This window comes from Arvicola amphibius, chromosome 10 (genome assembly GCF_903992535.2).
Source record: "Arvicola amphibius chromosome 10, mArvAmp1.2, whole genome shotgun sequence".
NCBI classification, from domain to species: domain Eukaryota; kingdom Metazoa; phylum Chordata; class Mammalia; order Rodentia; family Cricetidae; genus Arvicola; species Arvicola amphibius.
In genome coordinates this window covers 49,816,399-49,834,972 of record NC_052056.1, presented here as the reverse complement: position 1 = coordinate 49,834,972, position 18,574 = coordinate 49,816,399, and the positions used below count along the sequence as shown (strand labels likewise).

The window sequence follows — 18,574 nt, the reverse complement described above, 5'->3', positions numbered from 1 at the left end:
AGTCCAAAAATGTTGAACGAAGAATACGGTAATGGTCATCAAGGTAGGGTACAAGAGAGGAATTGAAGAGATGTTGGTCAAACTATACAAAATTGATTTAGTTCTGAGGGAGAATGCTTTAAGAGAGCTATTATACCTTGTTATGATTATAGTTAATAGCAACATATTGAATTTTTAAGAATACTGAGATTAAGCCATTCATGTGTAGATGGTCTTGATGTAGTCTTATACATTGTATATGTAATTCAACTATTGTTGTATAAATAAATATGTGGACATTTGTCAATATGGAGAAAGAAAAAAACCCAATCTCTCCTTTTCCCTACTTATTAACCTCTTCTAATGTTATGATGCCCTATTGTCTTTGCTGAGCACTACGTCCTTTTATTCATCTACTACCTCTGTCTCTAGAGTCTTTCTGCTCTACTCACAATGATCCTGGAATCTTAGGAGAGGGAATTTAATATAGATGCCCCATTTAGTGCTGAGCATTCCACAGTCTCTTCTTCGCACTTTGGCCAACTGTAGATCTTTGTGCTAATCACCGTCTACTGCAGATAGAAGTTTTCTTTGATGAAGGTTGAGAGATGCATTAAATTATGGTTATAATGGTAGTTCATTAGGAGTTATTTTAATACTGTCCATTTAGGAGTGTAACAGTAGTAGGGCCTGAGACCTACTTGGCCTGTGGTGCCAGAAATGGATTTTATCTTATGGAGCAGAACTTAAATCCAGTAGGAAAGTTGTTGGTTACTTACATGATGATGCCCATGCCACCATTGCACTAGTAGGTGTGTCTTGCCATGCCAGACATTAGAGTAGTTCATAGAATTCACACCTAGGAAACATTGATAATTACTTTTCTCCTCTAGTAGTGTGTTTAACACCTCCCACAACTATGAAAGAAGGTTCTAGGTCAGTACCAGCTTGATATCTCTATCCTCGCTACATAACATCTGTTACATATTGTGTCTTCAATAATATAGTAACATTCTGGAGAATAACCAATAGCAGTGGCAATGCCTATAATGCATAGAGGTCTATAGGAACTCATTGGCCAACAACATGGAAAAAGATAACTCATTCCTGGCACTGTGTTTTTTATTTGTTTGCCTATAGTGTCTTGTAGGGGTTTTTGATAACTAGAATATAACTTTATTAAAAAAAAAAAAGAAAACATTTTTTGAAAGGCTAAATGTAATAAATTTTAATTGGATTTGCTTTTATCTTTAATCAATTTTTTTGTGGATAATTTTACCAAATGAAAATAACTTGCATTTCTATAGTTATTAGCAAATAATGGGTAATAAAATGAAAATTTGCACTATTTTTAGTAATTATTAAATGTCAAGGACTTCTAAGTATCTCTGTCAAAATGAAAAGTAACAAGGTGTAAATAACCAATTAACATTTTTGTAGGTACACCAGATTAATATTGAATATTACTTGACACTACTGTTTTTGTATGGAGTAGCACTCACTGAAAGAGGAAAGAAAGAGGTATGTAGCATGTATTACTTACCTTATAAATCTTTTATACTCTTTAGCTTAATTGTAGCAGTTGAAAGTGCTGATCCAAAAAAAAAAAAAACATTTGAAATTGAAGGCATTCTGTAAGTTTTCTGTCTTCTATTTATATTAAATAATAATAATAATGTTGAAGAGTTATGTTGTGATTTGAAATAAAGGGGAACTTAATATTAGCATATATTTCAAATATCTATTTTGAGGCTATTTTTGTCTGTTAAATGATTCTTATTTTTATACTTAGTAATATATATTAATCTCTTTCAAATGCAGCTTAGTCTCTTTTTTCTTAATCTTACTCTGATGAATTAAGAGTTTTACCTCAATTTTTTATTTTGTCAAATTAAAGTGAAACCAAATGAATAGAAATCTGGACATTTAACTAGAAATCTTCCTTTTTTTTTTTTTAACTGTTTGTCTTACTTTTTTGCAGCCTTGATAGCCTTTGACTTTACTTTTTACCAGTCCTTGCTCTTTACTAAATTTTATCACACACACATGCAACTGAGGCATCTATTGTTAGAACTAATTCTAATTTTTAACTACAGGTCTATATTGTGTTTTTCTCCTTAGAAGAAATTATACCTATGGTCAGGAATCACCCACTTCCATTTTGAAAAGCTCAGCATATTATTCTATGATGAGAATTTTTTTAAAAAAACATTTATTACATTCTGATAATTATACCTGCCTTTATTTGGCTGACAATTTTGTACCATTTTATATCCAAAAATTATCGCAATTTCCCTTTGAAATGGTTAAAAATGTACTTATGTTTTTCTGTTTGTTATCTATGTTAAATGTCTAGTACCTCATCATTTATAATCAATTTCAGATATGTTAAAATTATAGATATTTACACATACATAATCAGATGATTGTATCATTATTCTTTTTCTTAACCTCTTAGCCATCTTTCCAGTCCGAATTCTTAAATGTGTTCTAAATTTTCTAGTTGTGGAATGAATATCTAATGTAAAGGAAAAAGGCATTTTTTTTACACAGCCAACCAAATCTGTTGTGTCAACACAGGACTTCATAGAAGCTGAAAATAAATTTCTAGTGATGAAGATGGTGATCCAAGAAAATGAAATTTGTGAAAACTTTATGACTTTAGCTTATTTTGGACGTGGTTTACTTCGATGTGCTCAAAAGAGGTAAGCCTTTTCTTTATAGCCTTTCATTATTGTAAAGTAGGAATCACATTTGCACTGGATACCATTGATCATAAAATCTATGGTCTGAGTGTTCTTTTCTTCTTTCTAATTCCTGGTAGTTAATAATTCCATTTGCTTCGTAATACTTATGTGGAACCTAATAGGCCTTGGCAGTGTGAAGCAGCCCATCATCAATGTTAGTAATATGGGCTTAGAATATGACAACCTAGATTCAAATACATTTTTTTCTACCATTTACCCTAAGAAACTTAATTTTGCTAAGCCTGATTTTTCTGATATCTAAAATGTAGCAAAGATTAATATCTATATCATAAAGATTTTATGTGGTGAATAACAGTGCCTAGTTCATGATAATTGATAATTGTAGTTACTAACATTCTCACCACTGAGTTTTTTTAAGTATAAGTGACCTGATACAGAATTGGAAGGGAGTTGGACATGGTTTCACATATGTCTAATCCCTGCAATAAGAAGACAGAAGCAGTAGGATAATGAGTTCAAGGTCAGCCTAGGCCATAGAGTGATACTCTCTCCTAAGAACTTAGAGCAAACAAATGAAAACAAGCAAGTTGAAAGGTCCAAGTTCTGAGTGTTGAGAATGCTAGGTATTACATATTTTAGGAAGGTGAAATTATAGAGAAACTGATGCAAATTCTTTGTTCACTTCCTCTATGGATATTCGTAGCTTTTGTAGCATCAATCATTTATTTGATTTATCTTAAGCATCTATCATAGTCCAAGGATTGTGCTTGGTCCTAGGGATACAGTACTTTATAAAACATGACATAGAACTAAAAGTATTGTGAAACATGTAGGTTAATCAAGTAAGCATTCAAAATACCCAGTAATGAATAATGAAACATGTTTAAGAGCTGTGGAGGAAAACAGAGTGAGTAATTCAAGTACTAATTGGTACTCCAAAATGGTCTAGAAAATCAGCAAAAGCCTAAAGATATAATTGTTGGCTGATATATAAGGGATGACTAGGAAAGGAAATGCTGCTGGCAAGAATCATTGTAGACCTAAAACTACCATATAGATGGTAGTTTATTCTATTTCGGATTTAGTTTCTATCCTCTGGCATGGCTCTTGTGCTAGGAAATCAGAGTCTTCCCACTTCCTAGTCACTGAGTCTGGCTAGGATGACATCATCAATGTCCCAGTGTTAGTATGATGCTTTGCAGAATGTAAAGATCCAAATGGAAAGATGATTCACTGATAGTCAGATACTTAACATAAATCAATACAAAGATGTGTACCTTTCCTGAGAAAGGTAAACTACTTTTTCTTCTCTCTTGATTGGTCTTCTATATCATTAACACAAAAAACTCTTTAAATGGCAGAATCATCACTTTCTAAGTTATTTTTCTATATTTCAACTGTTTATCCAACAAGTGCATTTTGTCTTTGAAAATGGTAGGTTATAGAAACTTTGGTTGTAGTATTGACTCAGGTGATTAAACAAACCAATTTATCAAAAATTACAATATTCAGTACAACTAATGTTGGAATAAAATAAAAGTAAACATACATGTTGGTTGAGTAGCAGAAATAGATCTTGAAAGCTAACAAGTAGAAGGAACGTGACTATGCATTCTTCTTCCCTGGACTATAGAAGAGCTTATCAGTTAATGATGCCCTTTATATTTCTTAGTGCATTAGTCAGTGTTTCTTCCAGGAACATTGCTTGTGATTGCTATATCCAGCACAACTCCAGGAACAGACCTGACAGGGGCATTGAAGGATTAAAAACAAACAAACAAACATAGGCAGACACATGGACCAAAACTGGGATCAGGTGGTCTAGACTCCTGGCTGGAGAAACCACAAAGCCCTGGAAACTTAGCATGTTTATTATATAGATCTGAACAAAGAGGCAGAATTATTGTATACAGCTGAACAAGGAGGCAGAGTTACTACATAATAGTAATAGTTCAGATAATCAATGACATAGCTTTTTTTATATAGCTGGATCAATGAGACAGCTTTAGCTAATGTCAGTAGGAGTAGTCTCTATAGTGGAGCATTCTTTAGACTGTAAGTGTCCAACGGGAGAAAACTACATTGCACATTTTCTACACACAATTGTCGGCACTCAACACTTGTCCTCCAAGGAAGGTTTTTTCCATTCTTTTGAGCCTGTACCTACAGGATCTTTGACAGGACCATGACTAAATTCACTCAGGGCTTTTTGCACTCCCAAAAAATGATAGGTTCTGCATTCTTACAGAGCAATCCTGTTATAACCCTTTGAAACTCCTGATTCTATTAATACTATACCAAGAAATTTCCAGCCTTTCTACCTCATTTACTATTGACCATAATTGTATCAAGTTTCTGGAAGCATGTTAGGATTGGCTTCAGGTGTCCCTGCAAGAATAGTGAATCATTAGATGGGCAGTGGTGGCACACACCTTTAATCCCAGCACTCAGGAGGCAGAGGCAGGACAACCTCGTTTATAAGAGCTAACTAATTCCAGGACAACTAGGGCTGTTACATAGAGGAACCTTGTCTCACCCCCCACCCCAAAAGAATAGCGAATCATGACTTGTATGTGAGTTTTCCTATATCCATATCCACTTCCTCATTAGGGCTTGTGTTTTCCCTTGGTTTCACATTCTTAGGATCGACTTCCATGTTTCTTTCATATCAGTCATGTTGGACAATTTCTAGATGAATATATATGTGTTTTATTCTTCCTGGACTTAGTCTTTGATTTCCATCTTGGGCCATTATGATTATGATCCTAGCTGTCATTGTCCAAGGGCAGTGAGTGGAGAGAGAGAAAAATATGAAGAAGATAGTTTTCTCTTGGGATGTGCATCTCTGATGGTATTTTTTAATGATCTCTAAATAATGGGGGGGGGGGGGACAGCTGTATTCTAGCAAGGAAGAAGAAATCCTTCCTAGTCAAATTGGTAAACAAGAATTTATACACTTGCAATTTCTGAGCACATTCACTTACACATCCTCATTTCAGATATCTATGTCTATTTATTCATTATCAAACCCCTGATTTTAGAATAGTAGTCCCTTTGAGGCTTGGCCTGAAGTCTTATTGCAGGTGCTTTACCTTTAATTATAAAATTCAGGCCTCAGGTTTGATATAATATAATGTTAGAATTTTTTAAATTTATCATAGCATAGTATTCTTCTAGCTTTTACAGAGTGTCCTGATTTGATAATAGCCTGTCAAGGCTGTGCATTTGTTTACTTTTATAGTTTGCCCTATCTTCTAATTAAATTTGGCCCTTAATTTCAGCACAGATTGAGTATAGGAAATGAGAATCAATTTAAATGCTGCCTTAGAGGCCTTCTGGCTTTCAAAGTGCATGCTAAACTTATAGTTGGCTGATCTATACCTGTCATTCTCTTTCTTCAAGGCCTCCAAGACAGTTAACAAAAGCCAACCAACTCTACAACCCCTTTAATTACCATGGTCCCCATACTATTCAAGCTTGAGCTACTACATAACCTAGTGCCTCCCCTCCTACCTGTATTTCATCCCAGTCTACCACAGGTGAGAGTCCTAGTATTTGTATTTCTACAGCATGCCAGAGGTTATCACCACCTTCCATGGGTTTCTGGTTCCCTCGTTGATAAACTATATAGCACCTGAGTCCAGTTCAAACTGACAATTTCTTTAAACTGCCTTGCAGGTATAATGGAGGACTACTAGAATTTCACAAAAGCTTGCGAGAAATAGGAGATACAGATGATGATTGGTTTGACATAGAACCTACAGATGATGAAGATTTCCCTACAACTTTCAACGTAAGAAATTATTAAAAATAGTTTATAACTTGTGACAACTCAGAGTCATCTTTAACAAGTAACCTTAAAATCAAGTGTCTAATATTCTATAATACATTATTTTATTGGCAATTTTTTTTGTAAGAAAGAAACTTAGTTAATTCTATTACCTGGTGCAGAATGTGAGCAGATTTAGATAAAAGAGGAATCACTGTCACCATTTTCAAGATACGAAGACGAGTAGCTTAACTAGCCTAATATTTGTCTTTTAAAAACACATGTTTAATAATTAAGTTTTTTATATAATTGCATTTGCTATTTTATTTTTGGTTTAATTTTCAAATTACTAAATCATTTGGTTAGAAAAATACCTCTTTTATCTCTAAAGAAAAATTAATTTTACTCCTTTTTATTCAAATGGATAAATTATTCTTCTCTCCCTTTTAATTGCTTCTCTATATACATGTGAATATACACATTAATAATTTTCTACGTGTTTATTAAAATTGGTAAAATACATCAAGTTTTACTCTGTGTCTACTGGTACATAGTCCAACCTAGAACTTTTCAGTTTTTCATTCTTACATAAAATGATCTTTGTATGTTCTGATAACATTTTATTAGAATAACATTTATATGGTAGACTCATGAAGCCACTGCTGTTGCATTATAAAGGTGTTGATGGTTTTTTCTTTACTTCCTCTTAGTACAGAAGACGAGTGTATATTCATTATAAAGAATGAGAGCTTCTATCTCCCCAGACCTTCTGAATAATGCTTACATTTCAGACAGTTTTAATGCAAAGCCATTGAATTGCTTTGTTTAAAGTGAAAATAGCCCCATGTTTCTCTTGGTAGATATTTCAAGAACAAATCTTTCACTAAACTTTGACTTTAAATCTTTTTGAATAATTACATTTTATTTTGCCTTTAAGGCTAATAGCATCCCTGAAAATCAAGAGGCATATTTGGTAGAGGTTCAAAATCAGATTTCAGTTGTCAGAACTGAAAAGATAAATTTTGTAAACTTCCACTCACAATGATGTATTTTAATATGCATTTATGAGTAATCAGTAGACTCTACTGATTGTTTTGTGCCACTGTCAAGATAAAAAGGACTTTTAATTGACTTAACTAAATAATAATTTTGTATATTTTTAAAGTTTACATATTTGTTCCTATCTAACAGTCTCTAATTTGTTTGATGTTTTACTGTTTTCCTCCTTTCAACTATTTTCCTTACCATTCAAACTTTTAGTTTCGCTTCATTTCATACAGAGAAGTTTATAGAGGCAGTTTTACTGAAGACTATCAAAGACTAAAAGACTTAAAAACCCAGTCTTTGCTTCATTGTCTGCATCTCTAATTTATGATCTTTAGATAGCCTTTTTTCCCCTCCTTACATGAAAGCTTTCCTAGTATTTAAATTTTTTTAGGTATTGTCTTGCCCTTCCTGTATAACAGTTGTGGAACTAGAGAGCTCTCTTATATAGATATCTCCTTTAAGTATACACATGCTGTCCCATCTCCCATGCACACACTTCTCCCATCTTACTGAATTTTGTTAAATTGGCCTCACCCTGGGGATGATTTTTTTTGTTTGTTTGTTTGTTTTTTCTCATTTTTTTTATTAAAGATTTCCATCTCCTCCCCTTCCCTCCCCTCCCTTCCACCCATACCCCCACTCCACCCCTCTCCAAGACAAAGAGCCATCAGGGTTCCCTTCACTATGTTAAGTCCAAGGTCCTCCCAGCTCCCCCTAAGTCCAGGAAGGTGAGCAACCAAACTGACAAGGCTCACACAGAGCCCGTCCATGCTGTAGAGTTTTATCTTTCTTTTTTTCTGTGCAAAATTCTATGTCTCAGAACTGAAGTTTTACACTTGAGGCCTTCTTTCTTGTTTAGACTGGTGTATCTTCAAGCTTAAGTGCTTGATAGGGAGATGAATTTTTTGAGATCTTTTAATTCTCAAGATAATCCATTTTTGTGAACTTTATATATGCCTTGCCTAGAAATCGAATTGTAGGTTCAAATAATTTTTCCATCATTAAAAATTTTTCCTGGTGCCTGGAGAGATTGTTCAGTGGTTAAGAACACTGGCATTTCTTCCAGAAGACCCAGATTTAATTCCGAGACCCAACAGCAGTTCATAACCATCTGTAACTCTAGTCTCAGGAGATCGAGTGCCTCATCTCTGCCCACCATGGAGAATCAACACAAATGGTATACAAACATAATACAGAACAAACAAAACTTAACACATTACATTTTTTCTCCATTATTTTCTATCCTTTAACGTTATTTTTAAAAAATCTGATGTTAGTCTGATTTTTAGCTCTTTACATGTAACCTATTTTACTTTTTCCATTTTCTTTCTAAGAGTTGTTAAGGATAAATTCTCAATTTTTTATTGTTTTGATGCTTATTAGTAATAGTCTGACTTATGAATAGACTAATTCGTTAAAATTACTACTTTTATGAGTGTTTTTTTGTTATTGGTTTTGTTCTTGTTATTTTTGGTATATCTTCTATCAGATTTTTGTAAAATTTATATATGTTGTTATGGTTCATTAAATAACCTGTAAAGGGTTACTTTTCATATTGTATATATTCATAGTATATTGTTACTACTTGATATAACATATTCTCTCTAAAAGGTATTAAGGCCCTTGTCTAACTCAGATAATATAGTGTAATTTGCTGAAAGTTAACTAGTTTAAAATGAGAAAATTTAATCCATGCTATGACTTGGCATTGGAGAAACATTTCTGTATCATTCTTCTGTCCACTGTGTCATTGTCATATTGCACATTGTAGTGGTTCCACTGTCTTTGTGTCTTGATTGGCTCTAAAAACTGAAATAAATATGTATACAGTTCTCGATAAGAACATACCATGGCTTAGAATATGGAAGACAAGTAGAGTTTCAAACATACACTTGTCTACTTTCTATCTGTAAGATATCCATTTTTTTTTCTAATTTAGGGCTTTTCTATTTATTTACTTTGGACTGGGTAAATAAGTTGTGTTAGTATTATACATACATGCATACACACACGGAGTAATTTAAAATGGGATCTTTGGATATGTTACTTAAGGTAAATCTTGGATATGTTTCTGGCTTAATTTATTATAGATAATTCACAAGAGTATGTGTTTTTAAATTCTAGGATGTTCTCAATAATTTTATCCAAACAACTGAAAGTAATATAATGAAACAGACCATTTGCAGTTATCTTGATTGTGAGCGCTCTTGTGAAGCTGACATTTTAAAGAACACCAACTATAAGGTAACGTAATTATCAGTTAAAACCATTTTAAATCTTATAGAATATAAAACAGTTAACATTATTTTAGCAATGTACATGAAAATACTACGTAAGGTGTAGGATGTGGCTTTGTGTCAGAGCTCTACTGAGGTAAGTGCAGGTTCTTGGATTTTGTCACAGCTCTGTGAAAAAAAATTAAAGAACGGTGTTTACTTTATAATGTGATATAATTGAGAAGTAGTTTGTCTCTGAGAACATGTATTCACAGTCAATATTAATTATATTCTATGAATCAGTATAAGAATAGGTTGGTTTTGCTGAAGTTTTGTAATATTCACCTGCCTCTGAAGTTATGGCTATTTGCCCTTCATTCATACAGTAAAATAATTTGTTCTCTATATTTTGACCAGTTGTGGATTTCTGAAATAATCTCTGTTGCAAAAAGAAGCTTCTTTGATGAGTGGTAAGAGCTACACTTATCTGTGGGAATAAGGATAAATATTTAGACTATAGTTAGATATTGTATTGGTTTTATGTTGGCTATACAGTTAGAAAATGACAATGATTAGTTCTCCTTTGGGGCATGTTATCTCTCCAGCCAAGAATATTTGGCTTGGTTCTAGTAGGAAGCACAGTTCCCTCCCACTGAGTAGGCCTTACATCCAATAGACAGCTTTTGGTTACTCCCAACATAATATTGCCAGCATTGCATCATTGTGGATATCTTTTTTCCCCCCATGGTTTATTTTTTTTTTTTTATTAAAAATTTCCATCTCCTCCCCTCCTCCTCCCCGCTTCCCTCCCCTCCCCTCCACCCATACCCCCACTCCCTCCCTCTCCAGGCCAAGGAGCCATCAGGGTTCCCTACTCTATGTTAAGTCCAAGGTCCTCCCAACTCCCCCCAGGTCCAGCAAGGTGATCAACCAAGCTGACAAGGCCCACACAGATCCCGTCCACGCTGTAGAATCCAAGCCCATTGCCATTGTCCTTGGCTTCTTATAGCCATACTGATGAATTTCTTGCATTGTGGATATCTTGATGCTGTAATCATTGTTGCGGTTTGTAGCTGAGTAGCACTAGAGTTTACTCTTCTTTTTCAGCAGCTTTCATAGTACATTCTGGTAACTGTGAATAGCGGAATTTAGGAAGGAGGTTTCCAAGTCAATTCTAGCTCCGTTGCTCCAAGTTCTGGGTCTGAAATTAGAGGTGTCTGCAGAAATGGGGCTTTATCTTAAAGCTCTGGAAGTCAACTAAAGGAATTCTCAATTTTTTGCATTGTTTCTGGGAACTCTTCTATTCCTTTGACTAACAACTGGGAGGGAGTTTTCTTTCTTCTGCCTGTCTCTTTGGTTTTTGTTAGATAGGCGTGGCTTTTGTGGAGAGCAATATCACCCGATGTTACACAGCAGCATTTACACACACACACATGACTATTGGAGTACCCAGCCCCAACTGATATGTCTGCCACATACCCCTAGTACTTAAGACTCAGGTAAAATCATTAAATAAAAAAAAAAAAAGGTGGAAAGATTATAAGAGCCAGAAGCCCAGAAGCTACATAGTGTTCCCTAACCTTGACAGGGAAAGTACACCCTTGAAATATTAACATGTGGTTGCCTAAAAATGACAGAAATTAACCTGCCAGTGCAAACAGGGAACATTCCACATGGTCCCTTCCCGAGATGAAGAGCTGCTGCTGGTCAGTGTCTGCTGAGAAAGGGATGTCAGTCTCTTCCAAGGAGAAGCTGCAGCATAGATTTTTCAGTCAGTCTGGGGCACATGTACAGACTAACAACACTAAATTGAGCCAATAGTTTGTTTATACAGATGTGCATAAATATGCACACTATGTACATTCAAACGTGTGTATATGTACAATAATAAGAAAAAGATGAATTTGAGAGGGAAAAGGGGGCCAAAAGTGATGTTAAATGCAGTGCTTACCTATGACGTTCTCAAAAATAAGATAATAAAAAAGGTAAATTTTCTTCCACTATATTAATGAAAAATAGTAGAAATTGGGAAAAGTGGCATATATACTTAGAAGTGATCAATTCTCAGGGCTCATGTTACTAAATAAGTGATCACCTCTGTGTAAATCCTTGGGTGAAGAAAGAGAGTAAAAGTAGGAATGCGAACCACGTTGATCTTGTGGTCTCTAAATTAGAGTGTGGCTGTGAAATCACAGGACAGGGTGAGAACTGTCACTCTCAGTACAGGTCAGATTCTGTTTCTGAAATAAAGTGGCTAGCATTTCAGCTGTGGGCTTCTCTCACAAGTAAGACAGGCAGAGAGATGTAGTATTCAAGTCTTTGGGGCTGTGGTAAGTCAGTCTATGGTTTAGAGTAGCTTCAGGATTCCAACCAAATGAATGTCGTGTAGCAACAAAAGTTCTGGTTATAGTTGAGACTGTTGATATCTAAGGAGAATTCCTATTTAAAGGAAGTAGTTCCTGGAGAGAGTACAACAGTTTATTCTTAGAAAATATAGTAGACTTGGAATTCTTTCACCAGGTCTCTTGGGAGGTTAACAGGGGAATTCAAAGAATAATGGCGCAGAAATGAGTTGAGCTGGAGGAAGAGAGGAATGTAAAAGTGGGGATGTTTAGGTAGCGTGTTCCACAAAAACATTTGAGGGTGTTTGTTATTTTCTTGTGCCATAGAATATGGAAAATTTTACATTGCCTAGTTCAAATTATTGTCCTTCTCTCCTTTTTTGCTGTCCTCATTTTTCTGACTTTAATTCTACAGTATCAGAAGTTCATTTGGTATTATATATAGGCTTTGCTAATAAATTCTGAATGTTGTATAAAAAAGTATTATAATAAAGTATAATCTGTAAATTATAGAATTTTAAAATGACTTCAGATGGTATTTCTATGTTAACATGAATTATATTTCTGTATTTATATTTTTCCAAGGGATTTTTTCAGCTAATGTGCAGTAAAAGTTGCTGTGTTTACTTCCATAAAATTTGTTGGAAAAAGTTCAAGAACTTAAAGTACCCAGGAGAAAGTGATGAGGTATTGCACTGTTTCCCACAGCACAGCATGTCACTCCCTTCCCTGTGTTCTGTTTGTGCTCACGCTCACTTTTTTTTCCTTTCCACCCTCAGTTCCATCTGGTTTTTGTCTTCTTGACACTCATACTTTATGTGTAAATTCAATTTGAAAGTTGGAATAGGAGAAAAAGAGTTAGTGTTCAAATATGGAGTTATTTCCATTTAGCCATGTCAGCCATGATAGAGTTAAAGTGAAATTCAGAGCTTTTTTCTGTATTAATTATTCGTTCTGTTGCCATGGTTGTTTTGTGACTTTAAGTTTTACAAATTTTACATCATGTAAACAAGGAAAATACCCTTAAGCAATAGTGGTACAGTAGAAAAGAACATTGGACTTGGAGGTGGCAGATTTAGGATCAAATCTAGCTTGAACCACATTCCAGTTTTATTATATTAGACTGGTAACTGCACCATTGTGACTAATATTTCAGTGTACATATGTCATAGGGTTTATGGGGAGGTGAGCAGATAAAAGCAATTAAACTGGTATGTCATGCTATAAAAATAAAACATATAAGGCATTAAAGTGATACATACTTTTAAGTTTATGTAGTTGATGGGACAATTGATTTTTCTCAGTATTAGACAGAAAAGTATAGAAAATAGAAATTAACCAGAAGAAATGGGAAGATCAGAGCCAGAAACCTCACTGTTTTTATTACTCCCTTTTCTCTAGAATCCTTAAGTAGCTTATGGAAATTTGATACATTTTGTGCTGAGTACATGTTACTTAAAGTTTCTTTTCAGGATTATCGTATATTCTTTAGGCTGTATTATAGCTCCTTAAGGGAGAAAGTAGAAAAAAGAGAGAAGGAAGGGAGAGGAGTGGAGAAAATGAATACCTCAATAAAAACATTTTTTAAAAAAAATTTAAAAAAATTAAAAAAAAGAGTTTGAAGTCTAAAAATTAAAGTAAAATTTACAACATACATACACATTGATAATAAAATGCATTGAATAGCTCAATATTTTTTGTAGGAACTTTGATTTTTATTTAAATAAAGATTGATAACTCATTTCACTTGCTCTGTTTATATAATGACTACTTAAACATTTGAAATCTCTTATCTGTCATTTCTACTGAGTAGTATATACTTAGGTCTCACAGTCAAGTCAAGATCAAAGTAGTAATGAACTATTAATTCTTATGCAGAAATAGTACTTATATTTTTGTACAAATCATAATAGGTTTTGTCATGCATGAATTACTAAATAATAACTATCCACACATGCACTTGCTTTCAGCTGATACACCCTGGAGGCACACTTACCCACTATTTTATGGACATTATTTCATGCCTGTGACCATGTCACTAACAAAGATTAATTAATATGTGGACCTAATGCTTCCTGGGAAAAAGATTAAGTCCATACATTCTGACAGTGTTGTGTTGTAGGGAGGTATAAGTGTATGTTTGTGGCGGGGCGAGGGTGTTGGATGAAAGCTGGTTTTGAACCTGTAACTGAACAGCTAATTCTTAATTTATTCATATCGTTCAGTTTGTCACACAACATTATCTGCTTCTAACGTTCATTGCATAAGTGCCTTAGATTTTTACAATGCTGATTTTATAATTTTATGTTTTTCTATTAACGATTTTAGAGTTTTAGTGGGAAAAAATGTTTGAAAGATGGATGTGCAGGTGACATGGTAAGGATGCTACAATGCGATATCCCTGGAATTGTCAAAATTTTGGTGAGTGACTTTTCCTGATTTTTTTTCTTGCCAGCCTTCTTTGTAGTACTATTTTTGGCATATTCTTAACAATAATAACAGGATCCTAGCTACATTCTAGTTTTGGTGACTAAGCTCTCTGCCCTTTTTATTCTTGTTTTATCTGGTATATTAAATGAATTTTAAATATAAGAAAATCTAAAAAGTAGAAATAGATAAATATAGCATCAATGAACTAGTGAATATATTGTAGATCAAGAATGATAAAGTATGATAATTTAACTACTTCTTTCCAATTTAAATTCAAAATAAATTTAGACTTTCTGACTCTTTCTCTCTTTTGGTGGAACTTCAAGTTGAATAAAGGGCCTCAACATGTTGAAAGTGTACCCTACTGCTGAGCTCTATCTCCAGGCCCTGAACCATTTAGTTTGTAAATAACTACCTAATTTCTGTTTAATGTACATCTGTTAACTAAATATGTTAAATAAAACATAGTACATATAGTTTTTAATTCATAGGATATCTTAAACTTTTAGTTTAAGGTAAGCAGAATAAGACTAGAACTATAAATGAAGCTTATTTTTATTATTTATCTTGCTATTTATAGTTCTTTTATATCTTAAGTTTCTTTCTATATTTCAGTGTCAGCATTCAAAATCACGTAATGTGAAATTGACTGCTTTTAAGAGCAACTGTCATTTGTCATTTGAGTCGTGTTTTATGTTGATTAGCTTGTGTCATCTGTTTTATAGTCAATGTGCTTTTATTCTAAGTATCTCTGTAAATGTGGAAGTTAAGAACTTAAAGAATTTTGAAAATTGAACTATTTTAGGGCTTTTTTTCTCCATCACTTGCAGTTTGAAGTGGTGAGAAAGGATGAATATATAACCATCGAAAATTTAGGAGCAAGGTAAGCTTGAAATAAAATATTGTTAATTTTTTTCTGAGCATTTCTGTGTTTTATTTGCTCTTTCTGTTTTCTATCAGTTTTAAGGCATCTAATAGTATTTGGTATGAAAAAAAATCACACTGAGTTCTCATTTGTTCCTCCTTCTTCTACTGTTATAGGTGTTTACATTTTAACAAGGAAGGAAAATTTTCATGATTACCACTAAGTGTAAAACTAACCATTTTCTGAAAACAAAACATATTTCTTAAAATAACATTACGTTTTTTGTTATAATGTAAAAACTTTTTATTTTTCAAAGCTTATGTAGACCTCAACGCTTGTCTTAAATTTAAAATCTTCCTATTTTGTAGGTGAACAAAACACATTGCTCAATAATGTTGATGTATATGTACATTTACAGAGACATAGGATATTGTTGTGGAAATTTGAAACTACAGTTATTAAAACATTATTCTAACCTTTCCCTTTTATTTCTTAAATATATAAGTTGGGCGGTGAGTTGCATGTTTATATTCATATGGCAGTGTGCATGTGCATTCATAGGCCAGACGTCAACACTGAATATCTTCTTCAGTGTCTCTTGATATTTTCTTCTGAGACAGAATGCTGGCCAGTAAACTCGAGAGATTCGCTGGTCTCCCCTCTGCTTTTGCTATTCTCTGCAGCTCCTCTTACTCCATCTAATTTCATCTACATCCCATATGTGAGGTATAAGATGGTAATTGTCTTTTTCAAGAGGCTGTGTTTCCTTGTTTTTTTTTAATACAATATTCTTTGGTTTCATCCATTTTCTTGTGAATGATGTGATTTAGTTCTTCTTGTGGCTGAATCATACTCCGTTTTTATTACCCATTCATTGTCAACTGGCATCCTAGGCTAACTCTATGACTTGACTTCTCTGAAAAATGCCATTATATTCATAACTTTAGAAGTATTCTGTGGTATGCTAACTGACTTTCTTTCTCTCTTTCCTTCTTTCTTTATTTTATTGAGCTATACATTTTTCTCTGCTCCCCTCCTTCCCTCCCCCCCTCCCTCTCTCCTCCCCCCTTGAGCCCTCTCCCATGGTCCCCATGGTCCCAATTTACTCAGGAGATCTTGTCTTTTACTACTTCCCATGTAGATTAGATCCATGTATGTCTCTCTTACAGTCCTCATTGTTGTCTAGGTTCACTGGAATTGTGATTTGTAGGCTGGTTTTCTTTGCTTTATTTTAAAAAACTACTTAAGAGTGGTTAAGAGATAATTATCTTTCTGTGTCTGGGTTACCTCACTCAAGATGATGTTTTCTAGCTTCATCCATTTGCCTGCAAAATTCAAGATGTTATTTTTTTTCTGCTATGTAGTACTCCATTGTGTAAATGTACCACATTTTCCTTATCCATTCTTCAACTGATGGATATTTAGGTTGTTTCCAGGTTCTGGCTATGACAAACAATGCTGCTATGAACATAGTTGAGCACATGTCCTTGTGGTATAATTCAGCATCTTTTAGGTATATACAACCTTGTCTTGTTCCTGATTTCAGCGGGATCTCTATGAGTTTCTCTCCATTTAGTTTGATGTTGGCTTTTGGCTGTTGGCTTGATGTATATTTCCTTTATTATGTTTAGGTATGTTCCTTGTATCCCTGCTCTCTCCAAGACCTTTATCATGAAGGGATGTTGTATTTTGTTGAAAGTTTTTTCAGCATCTAATGAGATGATCATGTGGTTTTTATTTTTTAGTTTGTTTATATGGTGGATTACTTTGTCAGATTTTCGTATATTGAACCATTACTACATCTCTGGGATGAAGCCAACGTGATCATGGTGGATGATGGTTCTGATTGTATTTCCAGGATCCAATTTGCCAATATTTTATTTAGTATTTTTGCATCAATGTTCGTGAGTGAGAATGGTCTGTAATTCTCTTTCTTAGTAATGTCTTTATATGGTTTGACTACCAGGGTAATTGTGACCTCATAAAAAGTTTGGCAATGTTTCTTCTGTTTCTGTTATGTGGAACAATTTGAGGAGTATTGGTATTAGTTCTTTGAGTATCTTGTAGAATTCTGAGCTGAAACCATCTGGTCCTGGGCTTTTTTTTTTTTTTTGGTTGGGAGACTTTTGGTGACTTTCTATTTTCTTTTTAGCAGTTATAGATCTCTTTAATTTGCTTATCTGGTCTTGATTTAATTTTGGCAAATGATATTTATTCAAATAGTTTTCCATTTCCTTTAAGTTTTCCAATTTTGTGGAATATGAGTTTTTGAAATATGACCTGATGATTATCTAGCTTTCCTCCATATCTATTGTTATATCTCCCTTTTCATTTCTGATTTTATTAATTTGAATATTCTCTCTCTGCTTTTTGGTTAGTTTGGATAAAGGTTTGTCTATTTTGTTGATTTTCTCAAAGAACCAACTCTTTGTCTTATTAATTCTATATATATTCTATATATTGTTTTCTTTGTTTCTGTTTTTTAAATTTGAGCTCTCATTTGATTATTTCCTGCCCCTTAGGTGAGTTTGCTTCTTTTTGTTCTAAAGTTTTCAAATGTTCTGTTAATTCACTAGTCTGGGATTTTTCCAGCCTCTTTATGTAGGCATTTAGTGCTAGGAATTTTCCTCTTAACACTGCTTTCATTGTGTCCCATAAATTTGGGTATACTGTGTGGTCATTTTCATTGAATTTTAGGAAATCTTTAATTTCTCCCTTTATTTCTTCCTTGACCCATTGATGATTCAGGTGAGCACTGTTTAATTTCCATGTGTTTGTGGGCTTTCTGGAATTAGTGCTGCTGTTGAATTCTAATTTTAAGCCATGTTGATCCGATAAAATACATGGGATTATTCAAACTTTTTGAGAAGGTTCCATAAGGTGCTGAGAAGAAGGTATATTATTTTATGCTTGGATGGACTATTCTATAGATGTCTGTTAAGTCCATTTGAGTCATAACATCTGTTAGTTCCCTTTTTTTCTCTGTTAATTTTTTTGTCTGACTGACCTGTCCAGTGGTGAGAGTGGAGTGTTGAAGTCTCCCACTATTAGTGTGTGGGATTTAATAATAAGCATTTGATAGTCATTGAGGATAAGAATTTGTATTGCTTGCTGGTTTGCTCCCAGCCCACAAAATATTACCTGAAACATAAGATTCTGAATTCTATTATTCTCCAGTGTATAATTTACTTTTGTTTTGATAGGTGGTTAATGTGACT

General features: G+C 33.9%; 1 protein-coding gene across 12 annotated transcripts in view; it reads left to right on the top strand.

The window, feature by feature from the left end:
* Dzip3 (DAZ interacting zinc finger protein 3) overlaps positions 1–18,574 on the top strand; it is a 78,514-nt gene that overhangs the window by 21,192 nt on the left and 38,748 nt on the right. For all 12 annotated transcript variants that reach the window (XM_038345139.1, XM_038345138.1, XM_038345137.1 and 9 more), the window contains 7 exons: positions 1,420–1,500; positions 2,560–2,684; positions 6,366–6,480; positions 9,628–9,747; positions 12,647–12,748; positions 14,390–14,482; positions 15,322–15,374. In XM_038345139.1, the coding sequence (XP_038201067.1) occupies positions 1,420–1,500; positions 2,560–2,684; positions 6,366–6,480; positions 9,628–9,747; positions 12,647–12,748; positions 14,390–14,482; positions 15,322–15,374 (689 nt within the window). The remainder of the gene's footprint in view (positions 1–1,419; positions 1,501–2,559; positions 2,685–6,365; positions 6,481–9,627; positions 9,748–12,646; positions 12,749–14,389; positions 14,483–15,321; positions 15,375–18,574) is intronic.